General features: G+C 39.5%; 1 protein-coding gene across 13 annotated transcripts in view; it reads left to right on the plus strand.

Moving 5' to 3' along the window:
- Window positions 1-23904, plus strand: part of MTHFD2L (methylenetetrahydrofolate dehydrogenase (NADP+ dependent) 2 like) — a 142039-nt gene that overhangs the window by 109157 nt on the left and 8978 nt on the right. For 4 of the 13 annotated variants that reach the window (XM_004009908.5, XM_042251873.1, XM_060417213.1 and 1 more), the window contains one exon: window positions 4734-4859. In XM_004009908.5, the coding sequence (XP_004009957.3) occupies window positions 4734-4859 (126 nt within the window). Of the gene's footprint in view, window positions 1-572; window positions 3894-4733; window positions 4860-15619; window positions 23033-23904 lie in introns of those variants that run through there. The other 9 variants (XM_042251871.2, XM_042251875.2, XM_060417212.1 and 6 more) reach the window with 5 other exon arrangements.

Consider the following 23904-nt stretch of genomic DNA (forward strand, 5'->3'; position numbering starts at 1 on the left):
ACTACCAGTCATTTGTCTCTACAAGACAACAGTGTCAGTGGACAACTTATTTAACATATCTGAAGTAGGTATCCTATATGCCCATTTGTTATCATTCAACTGTTAAGTACAATTGAAGTTTGTTCAGTTATTTCTTCCTTTTGTTTAGCAGAATGACAGGGTCAGAGGTCTGCAAGGATTCAGAAATGAATTACTTGAGAGAAGAAAGAAAAAAGAATTATTTTAATTAGAGAAAAGAGAATCTTTAAATCGTAAAATTTGAAAGCATCATTAACTTTCCCAATTCAATCTCATCTTTACCCTATTGTGAACATTTCTAATAAGGAATAAGGACAGTATTTCTCTTTGTGGCTTATTATTCTTAAAATATTCTCTGTATTGAGCTAAAATCTATTCCCTTCCTTGTCCCTTCATTCTTCCTTCTGAAAATATATAAAGTAAATCAACTCCTTATACCGTTTAACACATTGAAGACACAATTATTGGGTTTTGATTATTTTTAGTTTTTAGGGTTTTTTTTTTTCCCCCTGAGAAAGGCAACTTGAGTTTATTCAACCATTCCTCTGTTTCAGAGATATTCAGTGTGTGGACCAATACTGACCCATGGCTGTTCCTTACCCTTGGGGAACTATAAGTTATAGATCCAAATCAACATAAAGAGCTGCAGCAGAATATAAATCAGCATACTGGGACTTCCCTTGTGGTCCAGTGGTTAAGAATCTGCCTGCCAATACAGAGGACAGGAGTTCAATCCCTGGTCAGGGAACTAAGATCCTACATGTCACGGGACAATGAGTTGCAGCATATGCTGCAACTAGAGAAGCCCACGTGCTGCAACAGAGTGCCTGCAAACTGCAAGAAGACCCAGCTCTGCCGAAGTGAAAAACGAAACCAGCATATTGCTGTTTTCATTGAAAAATTCTTTCTATGAAAAAATAAAGCTGCTGCTGCTAAGTTGCTTCAGTTGTGTCCAACTCTCTGCGACCCCATAGACGGCAGCCCACCAGGCTCCCCCGTCCCTGGGATTCTCCAGGCAAGAACACTGGAGTGGGTTGCCATTTCCTTCTCCAGTGCATGAAAGTGAAAAGTGAAAGGGAAGTCACTGAGTTGTGTCCAACTCTCAGCGACCCCATGGACTGCAGCCTACCAGGCTCCTCCATCCACGGGATTTTCCAGGCAGGAGTACTGGAGTGGGGTGCCATTAAAAAATAAAGCTAGGTGAATTTAAAAGCATGTTTACTGATATAGTTGTTTTACATTGTGGCATAAACTTTTTCTTCTTGTCACAACCTGATGGGTAAAGAGTTGAACCAACTAGTTTGATAGCACTTGTTCCATATGACATGATTTCCAGATCCATTTTCATCATTCTTCTCGAGATCACCCTCCAGAATACAACCAACATTTTCAGAGACAGTCTGCTGAAAATATAGTGGAAAACATTACATCCCTGTATCTGGACATTATTTGTCTTGGAGCAACCTAATAGTTTTTAGTGAGAGTGACTTTTTAATCAAGTACAGCCAGCTGGTCAGAATTATATACAGAACCTCTTTCAAATTCTTATTACTATTGATAGTCCACTATTCCAAAGTAGCTACGTACTAGCGGTTCTGTCCAATTTTGTGTTATTTGCTAATATGGATTATGCAGCTTTTGCTGTATTAAAAAACAACCAAATACCCCCAAACTCAGTCAATTTAAACAACACCCTTTAAAATAAATTTCTCATGAGTCTGGTTCAGCTAGTCAATTATGGTGATCTTAGCTCAAATATTCTGACCATGACTTGGCTTGTTCAAATATCTGCCTTCAGCTGGTGGTTGGCTAGATGACTGGTCTAAGATGGCTTCCCTGAAACGACTCAGCTCTCTTCCATGGGATTTGGATCTGCCATTAGGGAGGCTTGTATTTGTTCTCATGGCTGTGACAGGGTTCCAAGAGAGACAGGAAACACACAAGACCTCTATAAGAATTAGTCCCATCCCTGCCATAAAGTAGAGCAGAGAAGGGTGGAAAATGGACCTGGAGGAGGACAAGGATAAAATAACTAACTATTGTGATGCCAATGCATTCTTCCAAGTTCTCACAAAATTTGAAAGTGGCACTGAAAGATACTTTTCATGGAAGACCTCAAGAGACCTTCTTATAGATGCATTGATAAGCTGTTTCAGAATGTATTATTTAACCAGTCATGACTCTACCATTAAGAGCTTTTATTCAGCCCATGTTTTTCCATCATGTTTCACCGAGTCCCATCATAAGGCTTCAGTAAAAAACTGTCAAACTTGCTGCTGCAGATAAGAAATCATCATAGTTTCCCGAACACAAATGATCATCACTGCATTATTTATGATAACAAAGTATTGAAAAGACTGCAGGAATGAATAACTTACTATGGTAATGTATATAATAAATTATTTCTTGCGGTTTTAAAATTTTAAATAATTGATGAAAAAGGAAAATGCTTACAATTTAATTTTAATTCAAAGATAATGTGGCACAATACAAACAAAACTATATATCTTTTTATAGGCTTTTATATCTAATGAAGAAACATTTTGAAATCCTAGAAGCAAATACAATAAAATACATTTATTATCTTTGGATGGCAAGATTATAGTGATTTTTGTTTTCAGCGTAACCTTTTAGATATTTTTGACACTTTCTGCAATGGACATATGTAACATCATCATCAGGAAAAAAAAATGCATTCAGTTGTTTTCCATTTTGTAATTTTCCTGAGAATTAGAATCAAGCTCACATTTCCCTCACTTTGGAAAACTGTGTATTTGACTACTGCCAATTGATATTCATTGAGATACTGTATTGAATGGTCCTAATTGAAAGGGAAATCTGGATCTTTCCCCAAATCATAGTAGCTGGATTTTAATAACTACTTCATTGTCATTTTAATTTTAAAACTATTTCCTGCTGCCATAATCACTTATGGTTTCTTTTTCTATTGGCTGCTAAGCATATACAAGATTTAATTACTTTATTTGGAGCATTACTCAATATCTATGCTAGAACTGATAAAAAAGGAGAACTTCTCTGGGGCAGGATAGGAAAGCAAGAGAAAAATATCTCTCAAGCATTGATAACCATCTTGGTTGTATCATTGGTGTGGCTGAGGAACCTTGTCAGCTAGCTACATCTATTTTGGCCCTGTCTTCTTAGCCTTTTAATTCTTACTATCACTAAAAATCATATGTCACAAGATGACAGTTAACGCATCTGGATATTCAGATGATAGAAGAAAGCCTCTGATGATACCAAACAGATTACTGTATTCTGGTTAAGGGATGTAGTGTGAAAATGAATAAATCACATTCCAGACACAGTGTCCTCCAGAGGCACGCTGATGGAATAAAGATGGACACAAATTCTTTGATTCTCCTCCCATTGGGAAGTGGCATCTCTACCCCTCCTTTTCAATCTAAGTGGATTCTGTCACTGCCTGACCAATAGAATATGACAGAAGCAACATTGTGCTAGTTTCCAGGTTCCATCCGCAAGCAATGGGTGCCTTCTATTTCCTGCCACTTGGAACACTCACTCCTGGATTGGAATACTCACTCCTGGAAGCCAGCTATGGGGCTGTGAGAAGTCCAAGCTGCACGGAGAGGCCACATATGTGTGGTCTAGTCAGCATCCCCAGACAAGCTCAACTGCAGGCCTGTGAATGCACCATCTCAGACAACCAGCGATGTCACAGGTTGAGATGCTTCAAACTGCAGCCACTAATTGACTCCATTCATATGAAAGACCCCCAGGAAGATCCATCCAGCTGAGCTCAGTCAACTCACACAACTGTGGAACATAATAATGAGTTGTTGGTTTAAGACACTGAGTTTAGGAATGATTTGTTAACTTATAGCAAAAAAATAAAATTGGAGCACTAGCTATTGTTAGCTGATATTGTTGCACCTGAAATAAAATTTGAAAAGAGTTATAAAAAATAGATGGTGACATCACTTTTCTGTAGAGCTATCTTTCAAATTCAAATGGAGAAACTGAAAAGAATGTACGGTTTCTTCCAAGTTATATACAGAAATGATGAATCAAAGAAACCAAGAAAAAATCAAAGCAGGATAGTCTTTTATGTTTGGAAATGATAAGATACTACTTTGCACACAGCACTTTACAGTCTACCACAACCCTGAGAAAAATGGATATTACCATATTACCATTAATGTTTTGTCTTTTTTATCCTCCTTCCCTCCCTCACTTCCTTGTCTCTGCCTCCATCTTCCTAGTTGTTTTCACTCCACTGCACTCACCCTCAACAGAAGCCTGTTTTATCTCCATAATCTCCCCATGCTATTTACAGTACATGAAATAACAAAAGGAGGCTGCTCAAGCTGGGTCCATTTGAAGTCTGCTAAGCAATCCAGCGACTTCACTTTCACTTTTCACTTTCATGCATTGGAGAAGGAACTGGCAACCCACTCCAGTGTTCTTGCCTGGAGAATCCTAGGGACAGGGGAGCCTGGTGGGCTGCCGTCTATGGGGTCGCACAGAGTCAGACACGACTTAAGCGACTTAGCAGCAGCAGCAGCAGCAAGCAGTCTCTAAGGTAAAAGGGTAAACCCTAGCAGGATTTCATCCAGCGATACCCTCATGTGCTATCTTTCCATGACAACAAAAATACCGGATGTATAAATCTTTGTTATGCTCAAGGACAAAGTTTAAGTATTTTCCAGTGTCTTACAACTCTGTTTTGCTTCTAGGTGTCCCAAAGTTGATCACATCTGATATGGTTAAGGAAGGTGCTGCTGTAATCGACGTTGGTATCAACTATGTCCATGACCCAATCACAGGAAAGACAAAACTCGTTGGAGATGTGGACTTTGAAGGTAATAAACTGCATCTCTTTTGACAAGTGAAGAAAAACAGAGGTTCAACTTTGCATGTTTTGATAGTTGAAAGAGAGATTTTCTATTTGATTGGGGCATTACTTTTTTATAATGTTTTTTAAGATTATTTATTTTGGCTGTGCTGGATCTTTGTTGCTTCACAGACATTTCTCTCGTTGCAGTGAGCAGGGGCTACTCTTCATTGTGTTGCACAGGCTTCTCATTGCAGTGGTTTCTCTTGTGGAGCACAGATTCTAGGCTTGCAGGCTTCAGTAGTTGCAGCTCACAGGCTGTAGAGCACTGGCTCAGTAGTTGTGGCACATGGGCTTAGTTGCTCCACAGCACGTGGGATCTTCCTGGACCAGGGTTTGAACCGTGTCCCCTGCATTGGCAGGCAGATTCTTAACCACTAGAGCATCAGGGAAGCCCAGATTTGGGCATTATTATTAATTATTACATTAATCTTTCCTCGGATGGAAAAGAGTTTAATGACACTCACATATTTCCTTCCTCTGCCTGATTTCTTTCCTTCACTTCTTCCTTCCTACTTTCCTTCTTTCTTTCCTTCTGTCCTTCCTTCTCTCCGTCCTTTCCTCCTCTTCCTTCTGGGAGAAAAATATAATGACATCATTAACATTTAGTTTTAAGATTAAATTCCTTGTAGTGCAGTTTTCTTAGTGCAGTTTTCTTGTTTTGACTGTTGGGAGTGTATCTCTGTCCTTCATCATCCATGCTTTATACTCAGCCATTCATTCTCAGTGCCAGAAGCCGTCTTGGGATATGTTTGCTAGCCCTCACTATATTTCAGATCTAAATAGTTCCCTGGATAATTCAAGTCAATTTCCCTCACTTGTGTTTTAAAGAGGATGAGAAAGAGGAGTTAGGGTAACATTACTATGGCCAATGAAAGAGACAAAGCAGCCAATGTGTAGGAACAAAAGAAATTCTAACCCAATGCCTTAGCTGTATAGATGAAGAAACTTAACCCCGAGATATATTTTTAGATGCCTGACCCCTAATCCAATTTTACCTCCAGTATCTTTGTCAAATACTTACCTGCATTGGGCTTTTCAATATAATCATGGAATCTTAGCTGTCTAATAATACATGCATATAATAAAGTAGAGATATTTTCATATTAGACACATTTTGTATATTGGATTGGTCATTCTGTCCAAAAAAGCAGGATCATGCAAGAACTTCCTTGAGTTAAAAGTGTGTCTTTACAGACAAATTGAAAGGAAAAATCATGCTCTTTTTAAAAATAATCCAAACTTCACATTTTCTCTTGGAATTTGGTCATTAGCTGATGATTTGCCCAAATCCTATAGTGGTATGTAATACAAATGACTATGCAGACTCAGAAGCGTCCTTCTGAGTAAGGTATTGGCCCTTGAATGTGAGATTTCAGGGTGCATCAGGGACCAGGTCCAAGTAGGGAGGCTAAGCCTGGTGCTAAAAAGAAAAGGGAAATCTGAAGGCAAAAGCTCTGGAGACAGAATGATGAAGAGAGCAGAGTACAGATGGACCTTATCATCGGCTGCCCCCACAGGCTGTCATTCATGGAGCCCTGCCAACCTAGCAAGGTGGCTCCCCAACTGAGCATGTATGTCTGTGTATATGTGTGTGTCCAAACTGACCTCTTTAGGAAATGACCCCTTTTCTTTCTTTAATTTTTCATGTTCAGTCACTAATGTCAGATATCTATAACATATTTGAATTTCTTAACTTGAAATTTCAAGTACGGATAGATTTCATTTTAAAAGTTGACCTTTTTTTTTTTTTTTTTTTTGCAGTCATTCTGCTTCTGGGTTACATTATAGTTACTGTGTGTTTATTGCAAAATCACCACACACTTATTATGCATCCAGATGGCATCGACAGCACATGACAACCAGCTCAATGCAAGAAAGCAGGATATTAAACACAGCTCACAACCTTGACTGTACTTGTGGGGCAAGCTGACCTAGCTGACATTTGGCAGTGTTTTATAAGACCCTTCTCCTATATGATATTTCATTCAATTCAGATTTTATGAAAACATTTTTTTTAAATGAGCATTGTGGGGTGGGTGCATATGCTGTCACATGTTGATATACAATCCCTTGGTAGTATCTATTAAATTACAGTTGTGTGTATCTAACTATATAATGAAACAAAAAAGGACATGACCGTGAGAGACTAAGATATAAGGAAGAGCACTGGGCTGAGAGGCTGCAGAGGTGCTCTGAGACCTATTATTGCAACCCATTAACTTAGCAACCTCTCTGTCCAGCAATGTTGTTATCGGTTGACAGCAATGATGGCAGTTGTTCCTTCCAGCTCTAACACTTCGTGTATCTTGGACATTCAGCTGAGTGTTGCCACGTGACTGTGTAAAAACACAGAAACTTTCAGAAAGTCAGGTTTTTCTGATCCTATCATAAAACATGCCTATATGATTTATAAAATTACTCTTGTCGCCCTGCTGGTTCATGGAGCCAGAGCCCTAAGACGTGGACTTGGTAAAGAAGGCCTTACCGGTGAGGCCATGACTCAGTCACCCAGAGGAGCACGCAAGTGATAGGTTTTGACATGCTGCTCTTCAGATTGTTCATCAGGACTTAACCTGAGGTGAGGGATGATCCCGAAGCTGAGAGGGAGGGACTTTCACGTGGGTTCTACTGCAAAACTTATAGGTAGCAGTCAGCTGTAAATTGCCACAGGGAAATTGTGGCTGATTTGTGAGTATCGATGAAAGTTTCATTATAACTATAGCCAAGACAGATAAACCAGATACAGGTAAAATGCAGAGCTGAAGTAAATGGTCCTTGCAGAAATCTTGGCTCACTTATAAAGGAAACAGGATGACCTACTTCAAGTAGATTACTTCAGTGGGAATGATTTTTAAAGAATAATTTCATCCACGACCCCCTTTAGGTATTACTGGAAATATGTAAATAATTGCAGAATATTTTACAAATTCAGTGATTTATAGAACCAGGTGCCGTTTAGTCTATTTTCTTTCTAAGAAAATACACATGCCTGTATGTATTCTGCTTCATTATTAGATGTTTTGACCTCATTTTTAAATCAGGCTTCTCTCTAAGAAGACTGATATTTTATATCAAATACAACATGAAGGTTGCATCACACTTACTATAGTTCTTGACAAAAGAGAACGTAAAAACACCCTAAATATTTCCTTTTGTCTTTGAGGTCAGATTTTTCTTTGGGTTTAGATATATTTTCCTCTAAACTGCATCTTCCTTCATCCGCTAGGGTTTCCTGCTCTTATTTCTGTGTTCTCATAGCCAGTGTTTGTGAAGTGCTTATAGGGTACTAGGTATTGTTCTCAGCCTTTTACATGTGAATAACCCTATAAGCATGTATTGTTTAATTTTGATTCAGTTATTATGATAACCCTATAAGGTAGGTATTGTTATGCCAGCTACACACTGGGACTAGCCATCTGCCTCCACAAGGATTAAATCATGAGCTGCTGCAGCTGCTGACCTTCAACATTCCCTGAAAGGAGTTCAGGGTGGAGATAGAAATGAGGCACTGTGTGATCTGGGAACAACTGGCAGAACAGGTCTTCAGATAGAGATTTTCAGAAGATTTTATGAGCCCAATTCTTGCATCTCCTCGTGGCTAGAAAAGCACTAAAACCCTTCATAGTGACATCTGCTCCTCGTGACTAGCAGTAATTTTCAGGAGACTAGCATCAACTTTCAACAAGCCTGATTACGTGTACTGTCCCTTCACCAAAATCACTGACCTTTCCCCAGACTCTGTGGAGCAGTTTCTCAGAGCTATCTGAAATAGCTTTTGGCTACAGTCCTCATTTTGCCTTTAATAAAACTTGTTCCTTGTCCAGTTTTAACTGTTACTTCTTATCCTGCAAATAGGCTTCTTAGGAGATAGGTAAGATGGTCTGGTATTCCATCTCTTGAAGAATTTTCCAGTTTGTTGTGATCCACACAGTCAAATGTTTTAGCATAGTCGCTGAAGCAGAGGTAGATGTTTTTCTGGAATTTTGTTTTTTTTGTGATCTGATAGATGTTGGCAATATGACCTCTGGTTCCTCTGCCTTTTTAAAATCCAGCTCGTACATCTAAAATTTCTCAGTTCATGTACTGCTGAAGCATAGCTTGAAGGATTTTGAGCATGTGAAGTGAGTGCAATTGTATGGCAGTTTGAGCATTCTTTGGTATTGCCCTTCTTTGGGATTGGAATGAAACCTGACCTTTTCCAATCCTGTGGCCACTGCTGTGTTTTCCAAATTTGCTGGCATATTGAGTGCAGCACTTTCACAGCATCATCTTTTAGGATTTGAAATAGCTCCGCTGGAATTCCATCTCCTCCACTAGCTTTGTTCTTAGCAATTCTTCCTAAGGCCCACTTGACTTCACACTCCAGGATGTCTGGCTCTAGGTGAGTGACCACACTGTCATGGTTATCCAGGTCATTGAGACCTTTTTGGGGTAATTCTTCTGTGTATTCTTGCCACCTCTTCTTAATCTCTTCTGCTTCTGTTAGATCTTTGCTGTTTCTGTCCTTCACTGTACCCATCTTTGCATGAAGTGTTCCTTGGTATCTCCAACTTTCTTGAAGAGATCTCGTTTTTCCCATTGTATTGTTTTCTTCTGTTTCTTTGCACTGTTCACCTAAGGCTTTCTTACCACTTATTTTGACTGTTGAGAAAGAGAAGCCTACATGTTTCCCCTGGTTCAAGGACTAAGATTTTTGTGTGTATGCCCAGCCACGAAAGATGAGTTACCTGCTGTTAGAACCTGCCTGTGAATATATACCCAGGACTGGGATTGCTGGATCTATTTTTAATTTTTTGAGGAACTCCATCCGGTTTTCAGCAGTGTTTGTACCAATTTACATTCGCATCTACAGTGCACAAGTGTTCCCTTTTTCTCCAGATCTTCTCTACCACTTGTTATTTCTTGTCTTTTTGACAGTAGCCATTCTGACAAATGTGAGGTGATATCTCATTGTGGTTTTGATTTACATTTCTCTGATGATTGAGCAACATTTTATGTACCTGTTGGTCACTTGTATGTTTTCTTTGGAAAACATGTCCATTCAGTTCCTTGGCCCATTTTCTAACTGAGTTGTTTGAGTTTTATTTTTATTTTTTTGCTATTGAGTTGTATGAGTTCTTCATATATTTTGGTTATTAAATTCTTATCCAGTATGTGGTTTGCAATTGTAGGTTGCCATTTCACTCTGTTATTTTTTTCTGTGCTGGTGCTTTTTAGTTTGATGCTTCCTACTTGATTTTTACTTTTGTTGCTTGTCCTTTGGTGTCATAGCTAAAAACCTACTGCTAAGACCAATGTTAAGAGTTTCTTCCCTATGTTTTCTTCTAGGAGTTCTATGGTATGAGGTATTAAATAGAGTTTAATCCATTTTAAGTTAATTTTTGTGAATGCTGTGAGCTAGAGCCCCAATTTCATTTTTCTTCATGTGTTTATCCAGTTTCCCCCGTATCATTTTTTGAAGAGATTTTCCTTTTCCGATGAAGTGTTCTTGACTCCCTTGTCAAATGTTAGCTGACCCTATGTAGGGGATTTGTTTCTGAGTTCTCAGTTCTCTTTCATTGGTCTGTGTGTCTCTTTTACTGCTTTCATTATTATATCTTTATATATTGTTTGCTTCCCAGGTGACTCAGTGGTGAAGAATCTGCCTGCTAATATAGGAGACGAAAGAGACACAGGTTCAATCCTTGGGTCAGGAATATTCCCTGAAGGAGGAAATGGCAACCCACTCCAATATTCTTGCCTGGAAAATTCCACAGACAGAGAAGCCTGCTGGGCTATAGTCCATGGGGTTGCAGAGAGCTGGACACAATAGCACAAGCACAAAATATTGTTTGAAATGGGTCCTTCACCTTTGTTCTCAGGACTGCTTTAGCTATTTAGGGTCTTTGTGTTTCCATACAAATTTTAAGATTTTTTTTCTGTTTCTGTGAAAACTTTTTCTGTTTCTGGAATTTTGATAGAGATTGAATCAAATATATTGATGACTTTGGCTAGCATGTGAAGTGAAGTGAAAGTCGCTCAGTCAAGTCTGACTCTTTGCGACCCCATGGACTATACAGTCCATGGAATTCTCTAGGCCAGAATACTGGAGTGGGTAGCCTTTCCCTTCTCCAAGAGATCTTCCCAACCCAGGGATCGACCCTAGGTCTCCCACATTGCAGGCAGATTCTTTACCAGCTGAGCCACAAGGGAAGCTTATAGACATTTTAAAAAATATTATTTCTTCTAATCCATGAACATAGAATATCTTTCCATTTATTATTTGTGTCTTCTTCAATTTCTTTCATCAAAGTCTTGCAGTTTTCATTGTATAGATCTTTCATTTCTTTGGTTAAGTTTATTCCTAAGTATTTTATTGTTTTATGAAGCTATAGTGAACAGGATAGTTTTCATTATTTCATTTTCAGATTTCATTGTTATGTATATTATCAACTACATTAAATCAACACTACTCATGTATGATCCAGCAATCCCACTTCTCTTATCCAAAGGAAACGAAAATAGGATACAGAAAAGATATGTCTTGTTTAGTGTAGTTTTACTCATAAGAGCCAAGATATGAAAATAAGCTAAACATCCCTCAATAGATGAATGGAGAGTCTGGGAGAGCAATGGGGCCAAGTGACCTCCTGCAGCTGAGTTACCTTGCCCTGTAGGTCACAGAGGGAGGCAGGGCCAGCACCAACTCCATAAGGTACCAGGGAAAACAGTGTTCATGATGGAGTCTGTGCTTGAACTTGAGAGATTTGTAGGTGAGGAGTGGGGTGGTCCTAGGGAGAGAGGGAAAAGGGGGCATCTAACCCGCCACCCTGGGGCAGTAAGAGGAAAGAGAAGGTCAGGTGCTGGATCAGTCTGTCTGTCCATTCCTAGGTCTATAACTCACTCTTTTCTTAACCTACCCCAGGAACAGGACACCACCAGCCATGGAGGGGATACACCAGCCAAGTCCCGCCCCTGTCAGTGATTTCTCTCTGGCCCATAATTCTCTGCACAGTAAAGGCCCAGCTGCTTCTCTGGCTTCTCACAACAGCCCTTTCTAAAAAATGCCGAGGAAGATGGTAGGAAGGGGAGAGGTGCTCAGGGCCCTCTCTGGAATCCCTGGAGGCCACAGAAGGGCTGGGGGTGGGATGCAGGAGGGTGGAGATGCCAAGTGTCAGGCATTGCTGTGAGCATTTGGGATGCAACAGTGACTGACACAGGCAAAGTCCTTCCCGACAAAGAGCTTACATTCTGGTTGGAGAAGACAGATAATAAATATATAATATAATATATTAGGAGAAGGCAATGGCACCCCACTCCAGTACTCTTGCCTGGCAAATCCCATGGATGGAGGAGCCTGGTGGGCTTCAGTCCACGGAGTCGCTAAGAGTCAGACACAACTGAGTGACTTCACTTTCACTTTTCACTTTCATGCATTGGAGAAGGAAATGGCAACCCAGTCCAGTGTTCTTGCCTAGAGAATCCCAGGGACGGGGGAGCCTGGTAGGCTGCTATCTATGGGGTTGCACAGAGTCGGGCACGACTGAAGCAACTTAGCAGCAACAACGGCAGCATACTGTATGAGGCAGTATTTAATGTTACAAGAATAAAACAATATGTGGGGGCCGGGGCTAGAGATTGATGGCCTTAGGTTGTTGAGAAAGAGTGGTCACAGCAGGCTAACTGCTGATCTGAACAAAGTCAAGTCGAGAGCCATGTGGATATATGGGGCAGGAACAGTCTAGACACATGGATGAGCAGGGTGAAAACCTTGAGGTACAATGCGCCTGCTGGTTTTGATGAGCTGAGGAAGGCCACTGTAACTGGGAACAATATAAATAAGGGGAAGAATGCTGGGAAATAAAGAGGAAGCAGCGGGGGTACCACATCATGAATGGCCTTACAGACCATGGAAAGGAATTTGAATTTTACTCTAAGTGCAGTGGAAAGCCATTGGATTATTTACGCCAAAGCTTTTGCAGGATATTTATGCATTTTTTTTTTTTTTTTGCATTTAACAAGATCATCCTGTTTTTTTGAATAACAAATCAACCTTAGAGAGGTGAGGATACCTGTTAGGATACCTGTTAGGGTACCTTAGAGAGGTGAGGTACCTGTTAGGGTACCTGTTAAGAACCCATTGTAATTATCCAGGTAAGAAATTATCCAAGATGGGGTGTGGACCCAGGTGGTAATGGTTGAAAGTATTAAGAGGTAGTTAGATGGTAGATAAAGTTTCAAAGGAGAGTTAGAATGATTGGCTAAGTGATTAGATATAAAAGAAAGAGGAGGATTATTTATGACTCTAAGAGTTCTCAAATAGGCAGGAGTGAAGGTATTCTTTTGAGATGAGTTTGAAATGATCAGTGAATTTCATCTATTTATGTGTATATAGGGCAGAGAGTGGGCAGAAAAAAAAATGGGGCTCTTTCCATGGGAAGGGAACAGCAGATCAAAAGGAAAGAGGGAAGATTCCAAAAGGCCTTATGTACTCAATAAGTGATCCAACATTGTTTGTTGAATAAGGAAAGTACGATATTCTAAATAATTGTGATTTGATCCAAATAGTTATAACCTTACCATGCATTCTTCAAAAGAATCTCCACTAGACAAATCTCTCCTAGAGCAAAAAGAACCCTATAATTTGGGGCTCCATCTGGTCAGAATTATTCCTCAAAATTCAAATGCCATAGTCAAAATATGAGGACAGAAGAGGGTCCAGAATTACACAGAAGGTTCTATTCTTATAAGAAACTACTATAAAGGAATTAAAACTCCTGAAGTTCTTTTCAAAGCAGCTTTTCATCTATATTTTCTCTTCTTTTACTATAGGTGCTTCCAGATGTCTTATTTATGCATGGAACTCTACATTCAAAACCTGAGAGTTACCTTTTACTCCATGATCTTTTTATGTTATGTACACTATTTTATGTAAGGCTATAATTTGGAGTTAGACTGATTTAGGTTTGAATTCTAGCTCTGTTGCTTAAAACAATTAGGATCTTGGCAAATCACTTCACCTCTCTGAGACTTGATTTTATCATCTGAAAAACTGAGATAATAATACCTATCTTATAGAGTTGTTATAAAGATTAAATGAAATAATCACCTCACATGAGCTAATGTATGAGACTTCCTGAGCATAATATCTGGCAAAAAACAGTGTATGTGTGGGTTTGTAAGTGCACATTATTCAGCCTTTCTCTCCATTCCCACTAGAGTACTAACCTGGACATATGTAATTTCACCTTTCAATTACCACTCAGCTCCTCATTACTTTTCTGACCTCAGCTCTCTTCCAGTCAGATCTGTTGTCACCCAATAGTCTCCATCTTCTCCAAACTCCCATAGCAGGTCTCAATCTGCCCTACTCTTTCTGTTCTTAACCCTGTACTGCCTTACGCTTTCATGTAGTCATCCCCTACTGAATTGTACACCTCTGTAATGTAAGCGTCCTGTCCTCCGTTGCTTTTGTATCTTGATCCCACACCAGGTCTCAACCTTCTCAACCATATCACTGGATATTGCATGATAATCCTGGATAACTTATAAATCTCTAGTGTTACTCTTACATTACAGAAATAATTCCTTATAGTTGCCTGAATGGGAACAAAAGCTCCCACTGAAGGTGGCATCTGACATATTATTAATCTACAGCAATCTAGATTCAGTAGTGATACATCCACTGAATCATACATTGTTTTTTCAGTGCACACTTCTCACTCAACACATCTTCAAGGTACCAGGGATTTGGCACACACAGATAGACCAAGTCCCTGTTCCCACAGAACTTATATTCTCTGGTGTGTGTTAGTCTCTCAGTCATGTCCTACTCTTTGCACCCTCTTGGACTGTAGCCCACCAGGCTCCTCTGTCCCTGGAATTCTCCAGTAAGAATACTGGAGTGGGTTGCCATGCCCTTCTCCAGGGTATCTTCCCAACGTAGGGATTGAACCTGGGTCTTCTGCACTGCAGGCAGACTCTTTACCATCTGAGCCACCAGGGAAGCACTATATTCTCTAGATTATATGTCAAAGTAACCATTTTTTGGAAGTGGCTTTGGTACTGTGTGTGTGTGCTAGGTTGCTCCAGTCATGTCCAACTCTTTGTGACCCTATGGATTATAGCTCACCAAACTCCTCTGTCCATGGGATTCTCCAGGCAAGAATACTTGAGTGGGTTGCCATGCCCTCCTTCAGGGGATAGTCCCTCTCCAGGGATTGAACCTGTGTCTCTAGGGTCTCCTGCATTGGCAGGCAGGAACTTTACCACTAGTGCCACCTGGGAAGCTGATTTTGGTACTACTTACTCTTAAATGTATGTTCTAAAGCTGGGAGAGTAAGAGCATGTTACCAGTTTCTAAGGAAATAAAGCTATTTTGGAATGAATCACTTTTAGAGAACTATTAATCTGTGGTGATATTATAAAGAACCAAAATTAAACTGAGTTTTCCATGTTAATAATTTAATTTGATGATGTATGTCTTACTCAGTTTGGGCTGCTATGACAAATTGTTAAAGGTTAGGTGGCATAAAGAACAAATATTTATTTCTTATAGTTCTGGACACTGGTAGTCTAAGATCAGAGTGTCATCATACCCAGGTTCTGGTGAGAACCCCATTCTGAGTTATAGACAGCTAATTTCTCACTGTATCTTTACATGTCACAGAAATCATGATAGCGCCCTGATTTTTTTTTTAAGTACTGAAAGTTGGAACCTCTAATGACTTAATCTTTTCCTAAAAGGTCCTGAGAATTTTGCAAAGAGATTGCACTGGTCATAGCAAACACCCTCTTCCAACAACGCAAGAGAAGACTCTACACATCGACATCACCAGATGGTCAATACTGAAATCAGATTGATTATATTCTTAGCAGCCAAAAATGAAGAAGTTCTATACAGTCAGCAAAAACAAGACCAGGAGCTGACGGTGGCTTAGATCCTGAGCTCCTTATTGCTAAATTCAGACTTAAATTGAAGAAAGTAGAGAAAACCAGTAGACCATTCAGGTATAACATAAATCAAATTCCTTACAATTATACAGTGGAAGTGACAAATAGATTCAAGGGGCTAGAACTGATAGAGTGCCTGAAGAACTATGGCTGGAGGTTCATGACACTGTACAGAAGGCAGTGATCAAGACCATCCTCAAGAAAAAGAAATGCAAAAATCCAAAATGGTTGTCTGAAGAGGCCATACAAATAGCTGTGAAAAGAAGAGAAGCAAAAAGCAACGGAGAAAAGGAAACATATACCCATTTGAATGCAGAGTTCCAAAGAATAGCAAGGAGAGATAAGAAAGGCTTCCTCAGTGATCAATGCAAAGAAATAGAGGAAAACAATAGACTAGGAAAGACTAGAGATCTCTTCAAGAAAATTAGAGATACCAAGAGAACATTTCATGCAAAGATGGGCACAATAAAGGACATAAATTGTATGAATTTAAAAGAAGCAAATGATATTAAGAAGAAGTGGCAAGAATACACAGAAGAACTACACAAAAAAGATCTTCATGACACAGATAACCGCAATGGTGTGATCACTCACCTAGAGCCAGACATCCTGGAATGCAAAAGTCAAGTGGGCCTTAGGAAACATCACTACGAACAAAGCTAGTGGAGGAGATGGAATTCCAGTTGAGCTATTTCAAATGCTCAAAGATGATGCTGTGAAGGTGCTGCACTCAATATGCCAACAAATTTGGAAAACTCATCAGTGGCTACAGGACTGGAAAAGGTCAGTTTGCATACCAATCCCAAAGAAAGGCAATACCAAAGAATGTTCAAAGTATACTTCATAATTGCACTCATCTCACAAGTGAGCAAGGTAATGCTCAAAATTCTCCAAGTGAGGCTTTAACAGTACATGAACCGTGAAATTCCAGATGTTTAAGCTGCATTTAGAAAAGGCAGAGGAACCAGAGATCAAATTGCCAACATTCACTGGATCATCAAAAAAGCAAGAGAGTTCCAGAAAAACATCTACTTCGACATTATTGACTATGCCAAAACCTTTGACTATGTGGATCACAACTAACTGTGGAAAGTTCTTCAAGAGATGGGAATACCAAACCACCTTACCTGCCTCCTGAGAAATCTGGATGCAGGTCAAGAAGCAACAGTTAGAACTGGACATGGAACAACATACTGGTTCCAAATCGGGAAAGGAGTATGTCAAGGCTGTATATTGTCATCCTGCTTATTTAACTTATATGCAGAGTACATCATGAGAAATGCTGGACTGGATGAAGCATTGAGCTGGAATCAAGATTTCCAGGAGAAATATGAATAACCTCAGATATGCAGATGACACCACCCTTATGGCAGAAAGTGAAGAAGAACTAAAGAGCCTCTTGATGAAAGTGAAAGAGAAGAGTGAAAAAGTTGGCTTAAAAGTCGACATTCAGAAAACTAAGATCATGGCATCCAGTCCAATCACTTAACGACAAATAGATGGGGAAATAATGAAAACAGTGAGAGACTTTATTTTGGGGTGGCTCCAAAATCACTGCAGATGGTGCCTGCAGCCATGAGATTAAAAGATGCTTGCTCCTTGGAAGAAAAGTTATGACCAACCTAGACAGGTTATTAAAAAGCAGAGACATTACTTTGCCAACAAATGTCCATCTAGTCAAAGCTTTGGTTTTTCCACTAGTCATGTATGGATGTGAGAATTGGACTATAAAGAAAGCTAATCCCTGAAGAATTGATGCTTTTGAACTATGCTGTCGGAGAAGACTCTTGAGAGTCCCTTGGACTGCAAGGAGATCCAATCAGTACATCCTAAAGGGAATCAGTCCTGAATATTCATTGGAGGGACTGATGTTGAAGCTGAAACTCCAGTTCTTTGGACACCTGATGTGAAGAACTGACTCATTTGAAATGACCCTGATGCTGGGAATGATTGAAGACAGGAAGAGAAGGAGACAACAGAGGATGAGATGGTTGGATTGCATCACCAACTCAATGGACATGAGTTGTAGTAAGCTCCAGGAGTTGGTGATGGACAAGGAAGCCTTGCCTGCTGCAGTCCATGGGGTCACAAGAAGTCGGACATGACTGAGCAACTGAGCTGAACTGAACAGGTCCCACCTCCTAATATCATCATACTAGAGGGTAGGATTTAAATATATGAATTTTAAGGAATGCAAATATTCAGTCAATAATAATACAGTTGATCAGTCTGACTCAAAATATAAACTTTTCTTAGTGTTAGCTCAAAACTCCAATTTTAGTATAAAAGAAGATCTAACACTTTTAGGATAGATGGCAGATAGATAGGGAAACAGTGGAAACAGTGACAGATTTTATTTTGGGGGGGCTCCAAAATCACTGCAGCTGATGACTGCAGCCATGAAATTAAAAGATGCTTACTACTTGGAAGAAAAGTTATGACCAACCTAGACAGCATATTAAAAAGCAAAGACATTACTTTGCCAACAAAGGTCCATCTAGTCAAAGCTATGGTTTTTCCAGTAGTCATGTATGGATGTGAGAGTTGGACTATAAAGAAAGCTGATCTCTGAAGAATTGATGCTTTTGAACTCTGGTTTTGGAGAAGACTCTTGAAAGTCCCTTGGACTGCAAGGAGATCCAACCAGTCCATCCTAAGAAAATCAGTTCTGAATATTCATTGGAAGAACTGATACTGAAGCTGAAACTCTAATACTTTGGCCACCTGATATGAAGAACTGACTCATTTGAAAAGACCCTGATGCTGGGAAAGATTGAAGGCAGGAGGAGAAGGAGATGCCAGAGGATGAAATGGTTGGATTGCATCACCAACTCAATGGACTTGAGTTTGGGTAAACTCTGAGAGTTGGTGATGGACATGAATGCCTGGCGTGCTTTAGTCCATGGGATCTCAAAGAGTTGGACATGACTGAGGGACTAAAGTGAACTGAACTGAACACTCTAGCCCAGAGGTGATCTCTTCCAGTCATTTTGAAAGAGCTGATGGAAACTGGCAAAAATCACTGTTAGAGAGACTATTACTAACACTGTGGTCATCGTGCCGACCTGTCATTTCAAAAAACAGGTAGAACCACTGATGTTCACAATGAGATCGTGACCATTGAGCCAGCTGCCATCTTGCCAACATGGGCAAGAGGCTTAAAGTCTAGGTCTTTGAAATCAGGTCATCCTTTAGAGACATTCATTTTAGTAGAACATATTCGACATTGAATTCTTTATGTGGAGAAGAGCTGGACTTTCCAGGTGGCAACAGTGGTAAAGAATCAGCCTGCCAGTGCAGCAAACACAAGAGACTAGGGTTCCATCTCTGGGTAGGGAAGATCCCCTGGAGTAAGAAACGGCAATCCACTCCAGCATTCTTGCCTGGAAAATTCCATGGACAGAGGAGCCTGGTGGGGTTACAGTCCATGGGGTCACAAAGACATGACTGAGCACACACACATATGGAGAAGAGTTAAATTGAAAGGTTGTCTACCAAAACAGAAGTACTTGATGCCTCTGAAGTCCTTCTTCTTCTTTTATACTTAAGGGTGAGTTTTTTTTTTTAAGTTGTTCCTCAGGGTCTTTTTTAAAATAAAAATATCTATAGGAAGGAAACTTTATGCCCTAGTGTCTCAGGTTGATTATGGCAGACTACTGGGATCAAGACAGTGCCAGTGATTTTTGAGGATACTCCAAACAGCCTATCTAGGTTTACAGATTTGCCACTCTGCTGTACAAATGTTCAGAGGCTTGAGGAAAAAGGACTGGGGAGGGAAGAAAAATGATTGGAGAGAATGACAAGAATAAATGATATATTTTTTATAAAGGAAGTCATGAAAGGAAGATATTTTAGTCATGTTGACGGAGTACTAGAAATATCCTAGCGGAGATCCTTACTCCTGCTCACCAAAATGGAAACTAGCAATGATGGCTGACACTATTCATGGTCAGAGAGGAGGTTCCTCTGGTGGTTCACAGTTTGTTGAAAACAATTTCAAATTTTGATCAGGTGATTAATTTGTTATTTGACTCCATTGAAGGCCTTCTGGTTGTGAGTGGTAGTTTTAGAAATTTACATCTGTATTTCTCTTGGCATCTCTCTAGTCAGTCAGCTGTGTTTGACTCTTTGTGATGCCATGGACTATAGCCCACCAGGCTCCTTGTCCATGGAATTCTCCAGGCAAGAATATTGGTGTGAATATAGATTTGATTTAACATAATGAATAAAGCAGATAAACAAAAAAAAAAAAAAGAAGAAAGAAAAGATTTAGCCACCTTACCCAGTTTAAGTTAAATGGTTGAGGGAAGTCTTCGTAAGAAAAAACTTATAAAAATACAACCAAAGTCTCATATTCTTGTCCCTAGTAGGGTATTAATCCTGCCCATTCCATTAATATTCCACTGGGTGCCATAATAATGAGTGTATATATACACACACACACACACACACACACACACACACACATATATATATATATATATATATATATAATAACTTGTAGAAACCCCAGGAGTCAGACAGCTAGACAAATGCAAGAAAAAGCATAGTAAATTGTCTCTAGGGCACCTGATTCCCTGTTGCCTCACAAGAATCCAGTGGCAAGCCATTCACTTGTCAAGGAGCCCTTTACTCTCTCTCTCTGGCTCATCATGCTCTCATTTTTTATATCAGCCATATGAGAAAGTGGAGTGTTTCCCATATTATCTCCTGAGTCATACTATTTCTCCAGTCTCATGCAAGTCAGGTTTTTCTGGTTGTTATTTACCTACTTCATTTTCCTGAAGCTTGTCTTCCCTTCATTACAGCGGATATGTTTGGGAGGTCATGCTTCTAAATGGTCTGCATTTAGAAGCAAGGGAAAATCTCTAAGCATTTAATTTGGACAATTACACATGTATAGGAGGAGACAGAAACTCACATGAAGGGAACGAGGAGTTTTCCTTCTGCTGCTGGTTGCCACAAATAAAGAATCATTCCTTTTCCTTTTAGGGAAGGGAGTTGGTTTTAAAAATTAGTTGTAACATTACTGAAAATCTAATATGGGCCATAGAGTGCTTCTTTGCAAGAGACAGAGAAATGGACAAAATACAAATGGAAATAAAACAGTACTTTGGGAATTTAACATATCAATTCTTTCTCTTCTACCCAAGAATAGATTTGTAAAGCACAAATACATTCTTTGACTTAACTAGAATATACAATTTCCAAACTGTATTAGCAAAATTAATTCTATTTAGGTATATATGTAAATTCCATTATTTGGCAACTTTGGAGTCAGTATATCACATACTATGGTGCTTCCTAGGTGGCTCAGTGATAAAGAATCTGCCTGCCAATGCAGGAGACACAAGAGATGTGGATTTGATATCCCGGAGTTGGGAAGATCCCCTGGAGTAAGAAATGGCAACCCTCTCCAGTAGTCTTACCTGGAAAGTCCCATGCACAGGGGAGCCTGGCGAGCAAGGAGTCACAAAGAGTCAGACACAACTGAGTGAATGAGCACACACGTCATATAGCAATAGAAATTCACTATCTGCTTAAAAATTAGTGAGTCTTCCTAACAAAGTGTTTAAGATGAGAGTCTCGATTATTAAACTCAGATCCTGAAAACCTGGGAAAGTAAAGTTTCCAGAGGAAATAATGACACACAACACACAAGCCAGAGATATCCTGTCATGAAGCATGGGTTGCTGGCGCCAAAAGGTTAAGGATCACACACTTCTTCCTTACTTTAACTGTTAAAAAGTATTTTAATCCCCTATGTTGCTATAAGTATCCTTCGTTAGCAATATTTCCACACCTCATGACCATGTGTCACCCCTGGTTTTTTTTTTTTTAAGGCACACACCTAATCTGTACACCTGGTTTCTTTCATCATCCCTCCATTACCTCAAATTTTAAACATGAATAACTCCTGCACCATACCTATTCTTCTTACCTTCAAACTGAAAGATGGTTGACTTCAAGTAAGAAATGATGGAAATTATGTCAAGCCAAACCTGTGTTAATTCTTCCCTTTAGAAATTTGAAATCAGTCACATGATAAAGAGTAGATATCTACATATTGGAGAAAAGGAAGCATAGTAGATTAGATACATATTTCATGCTGAAAAGGGATTTCTTGAAAAATAATTGAATAGCATTCAAGAACCGAAAACTTTATGAAAATAAAACTTGGATTTCTCTTTTATTCTAATTTTCTTCTGAAAATTATTTAGCAGTATACAGAATCTGCCTGCAATGCTAGAGACTGGGGCTCAATCCCTGGGTGAAGATCCCCTGGAGAAGGAAATGGCAATCCACTCCAGTATTCTTGCCTGGAAAACGCCATGGACAGAGGAGCCTGGCAGGCTACCATCCATGGGGTCGCAAGAGTCAGACATGACTTAGTGACTAAACCACCATACGTTTTTCTCTCCAATTTCTCATTTTGAAAAGCTGGTTATTCTTAAATACACAAATCACTAGGTTTATTCGCAAAAGATATTTTTTCAAAAGCTTATTCATCTTGAACACAGTAACGACAGCTGTCATCACCCAACTCAAGTGTCCTGACCCTTCACTTTGTGGTCATGCAGCCCATGACCACCTTCCTAGCCTCTTCTCTGTTCTCTGCTTGCACCATGTGCTTCAGTCATAATGCACTTTTTTGAGCTCCTCCATTGCATCGGCTTCATTGGCAGGTCCAAAGTTCCTTTGCTTTTATTATTCCCGGTATTTGCACTGCATACTTTCCTTCTTTCTTACTCCCGCAGACATTCATAAAATCCTGAAGCTTTTCTGTCACTTTACAAATATTCTCTGACCCCAGTTTGATTTCTGTTCCTCTTTGAAGTGCTCTCACAAGAACCAGAATTTATTCCCACCTCAGCAAGTTTACCTTTATGTTGCTTCTTTGGTGTTCTCACTTCTCTGGCCCAGATGATAAGCTCATCCCATTAGGAAAAATATATACAGAATAGGCAGTTTTCCCCATTTGAGTTATCCTGCATCAGAATATTTTTTTCAAAGTTTTAAAAATACGTTATAAACAACAAGGTCTTACTGTATAGCAAGAGAGCTGTATACAACATCCTATGATAATCCATAATGGAAAAGACTATGTAAAAAAGAGTATGTGTAAATGTATCACTGTACAGCAGTGATTAACACATTGTAAATCAACTATACGTCAATAAACAAAAATAAAAGGCTTAACCAGTGTTCTTAGGTTAATGCCCCAAATTTGTATCATTATCTGCTACGCTGTATGAGCTAGACTCCTCCATGTCATCTCCTGAAACTCTTCCCTTCATTTCTACATGTCAACCCCACTGACATTCTTGCAGTGTTTCCAAGAATTCATGCCATTTTCTGCCTGGGGGAAGTCTTATTTCTACCTTATCACAAACATTGTTCCCCAATCAAGGACACTGTTTATTCCCTACCTCTCCATTTCACCTGGAAAAGTTGATTCATCCTCTGATTTCTGGACTTGGCAGAGATATTCATATGCTCAACCTCAGTTAGGTCCTCCCAACACAGTCACAGTGCAGTAAGCATTTTATTTGTAGAACATATCATAGCCTTAGCTCAATTATTATATAAGTAATTATATTTATAATATAAATCTCCCAACTAGACTATAAGTTCCAAGGGATAGTGACAGTGGCTGTCTTTCTCAAGAAACTTTTTTGGTAAATCTCTCTGGGGAGTTTTGAGCATGTGTTGGAACAGTGAATAATGGAGTTCAGAAAATATGCAATGGTTCGGACATACTGCAAGACAAGGATGTAGGGCTGGATCATAAAAGATCCTAGCTGACATGACAAAGAATTTATATTTTCTAAAGGCAGTCTACCACTGAGCTAGCTGGGTGGCTAAAGACAGTCAAAATTCAACAGATATTTATAAGCTGAAATGATCTAATCTATTTTTTAAAGAATAAATCTAGCAGCAGGTTATATGGCTAACAAGGTAGAGACTGAAATCCAAGAGACTTATTACAGTAGATTAAAAAAAATGACTATACGTATCTTCTTGCCTCATGGGCACATCCTCTTGGCAATGTGACTTGGTGATTCTTCCTATTCTAA

Source organism: Ovis aries, chromosome 6, assembly GCF_016772045.2.
Source record: "Ovis aries strain OAR_USU_Benz2616 breed Rambouillet chromosome 6, ARS-UI_Ramb_v3.0, whole genome shotgun sequence".
Lineage (NCBI taxonomy): Eukaryota > Metazoa > Chordata > Mammalia > Artiodactyla > Bovidae > Ovis > Ovis aries.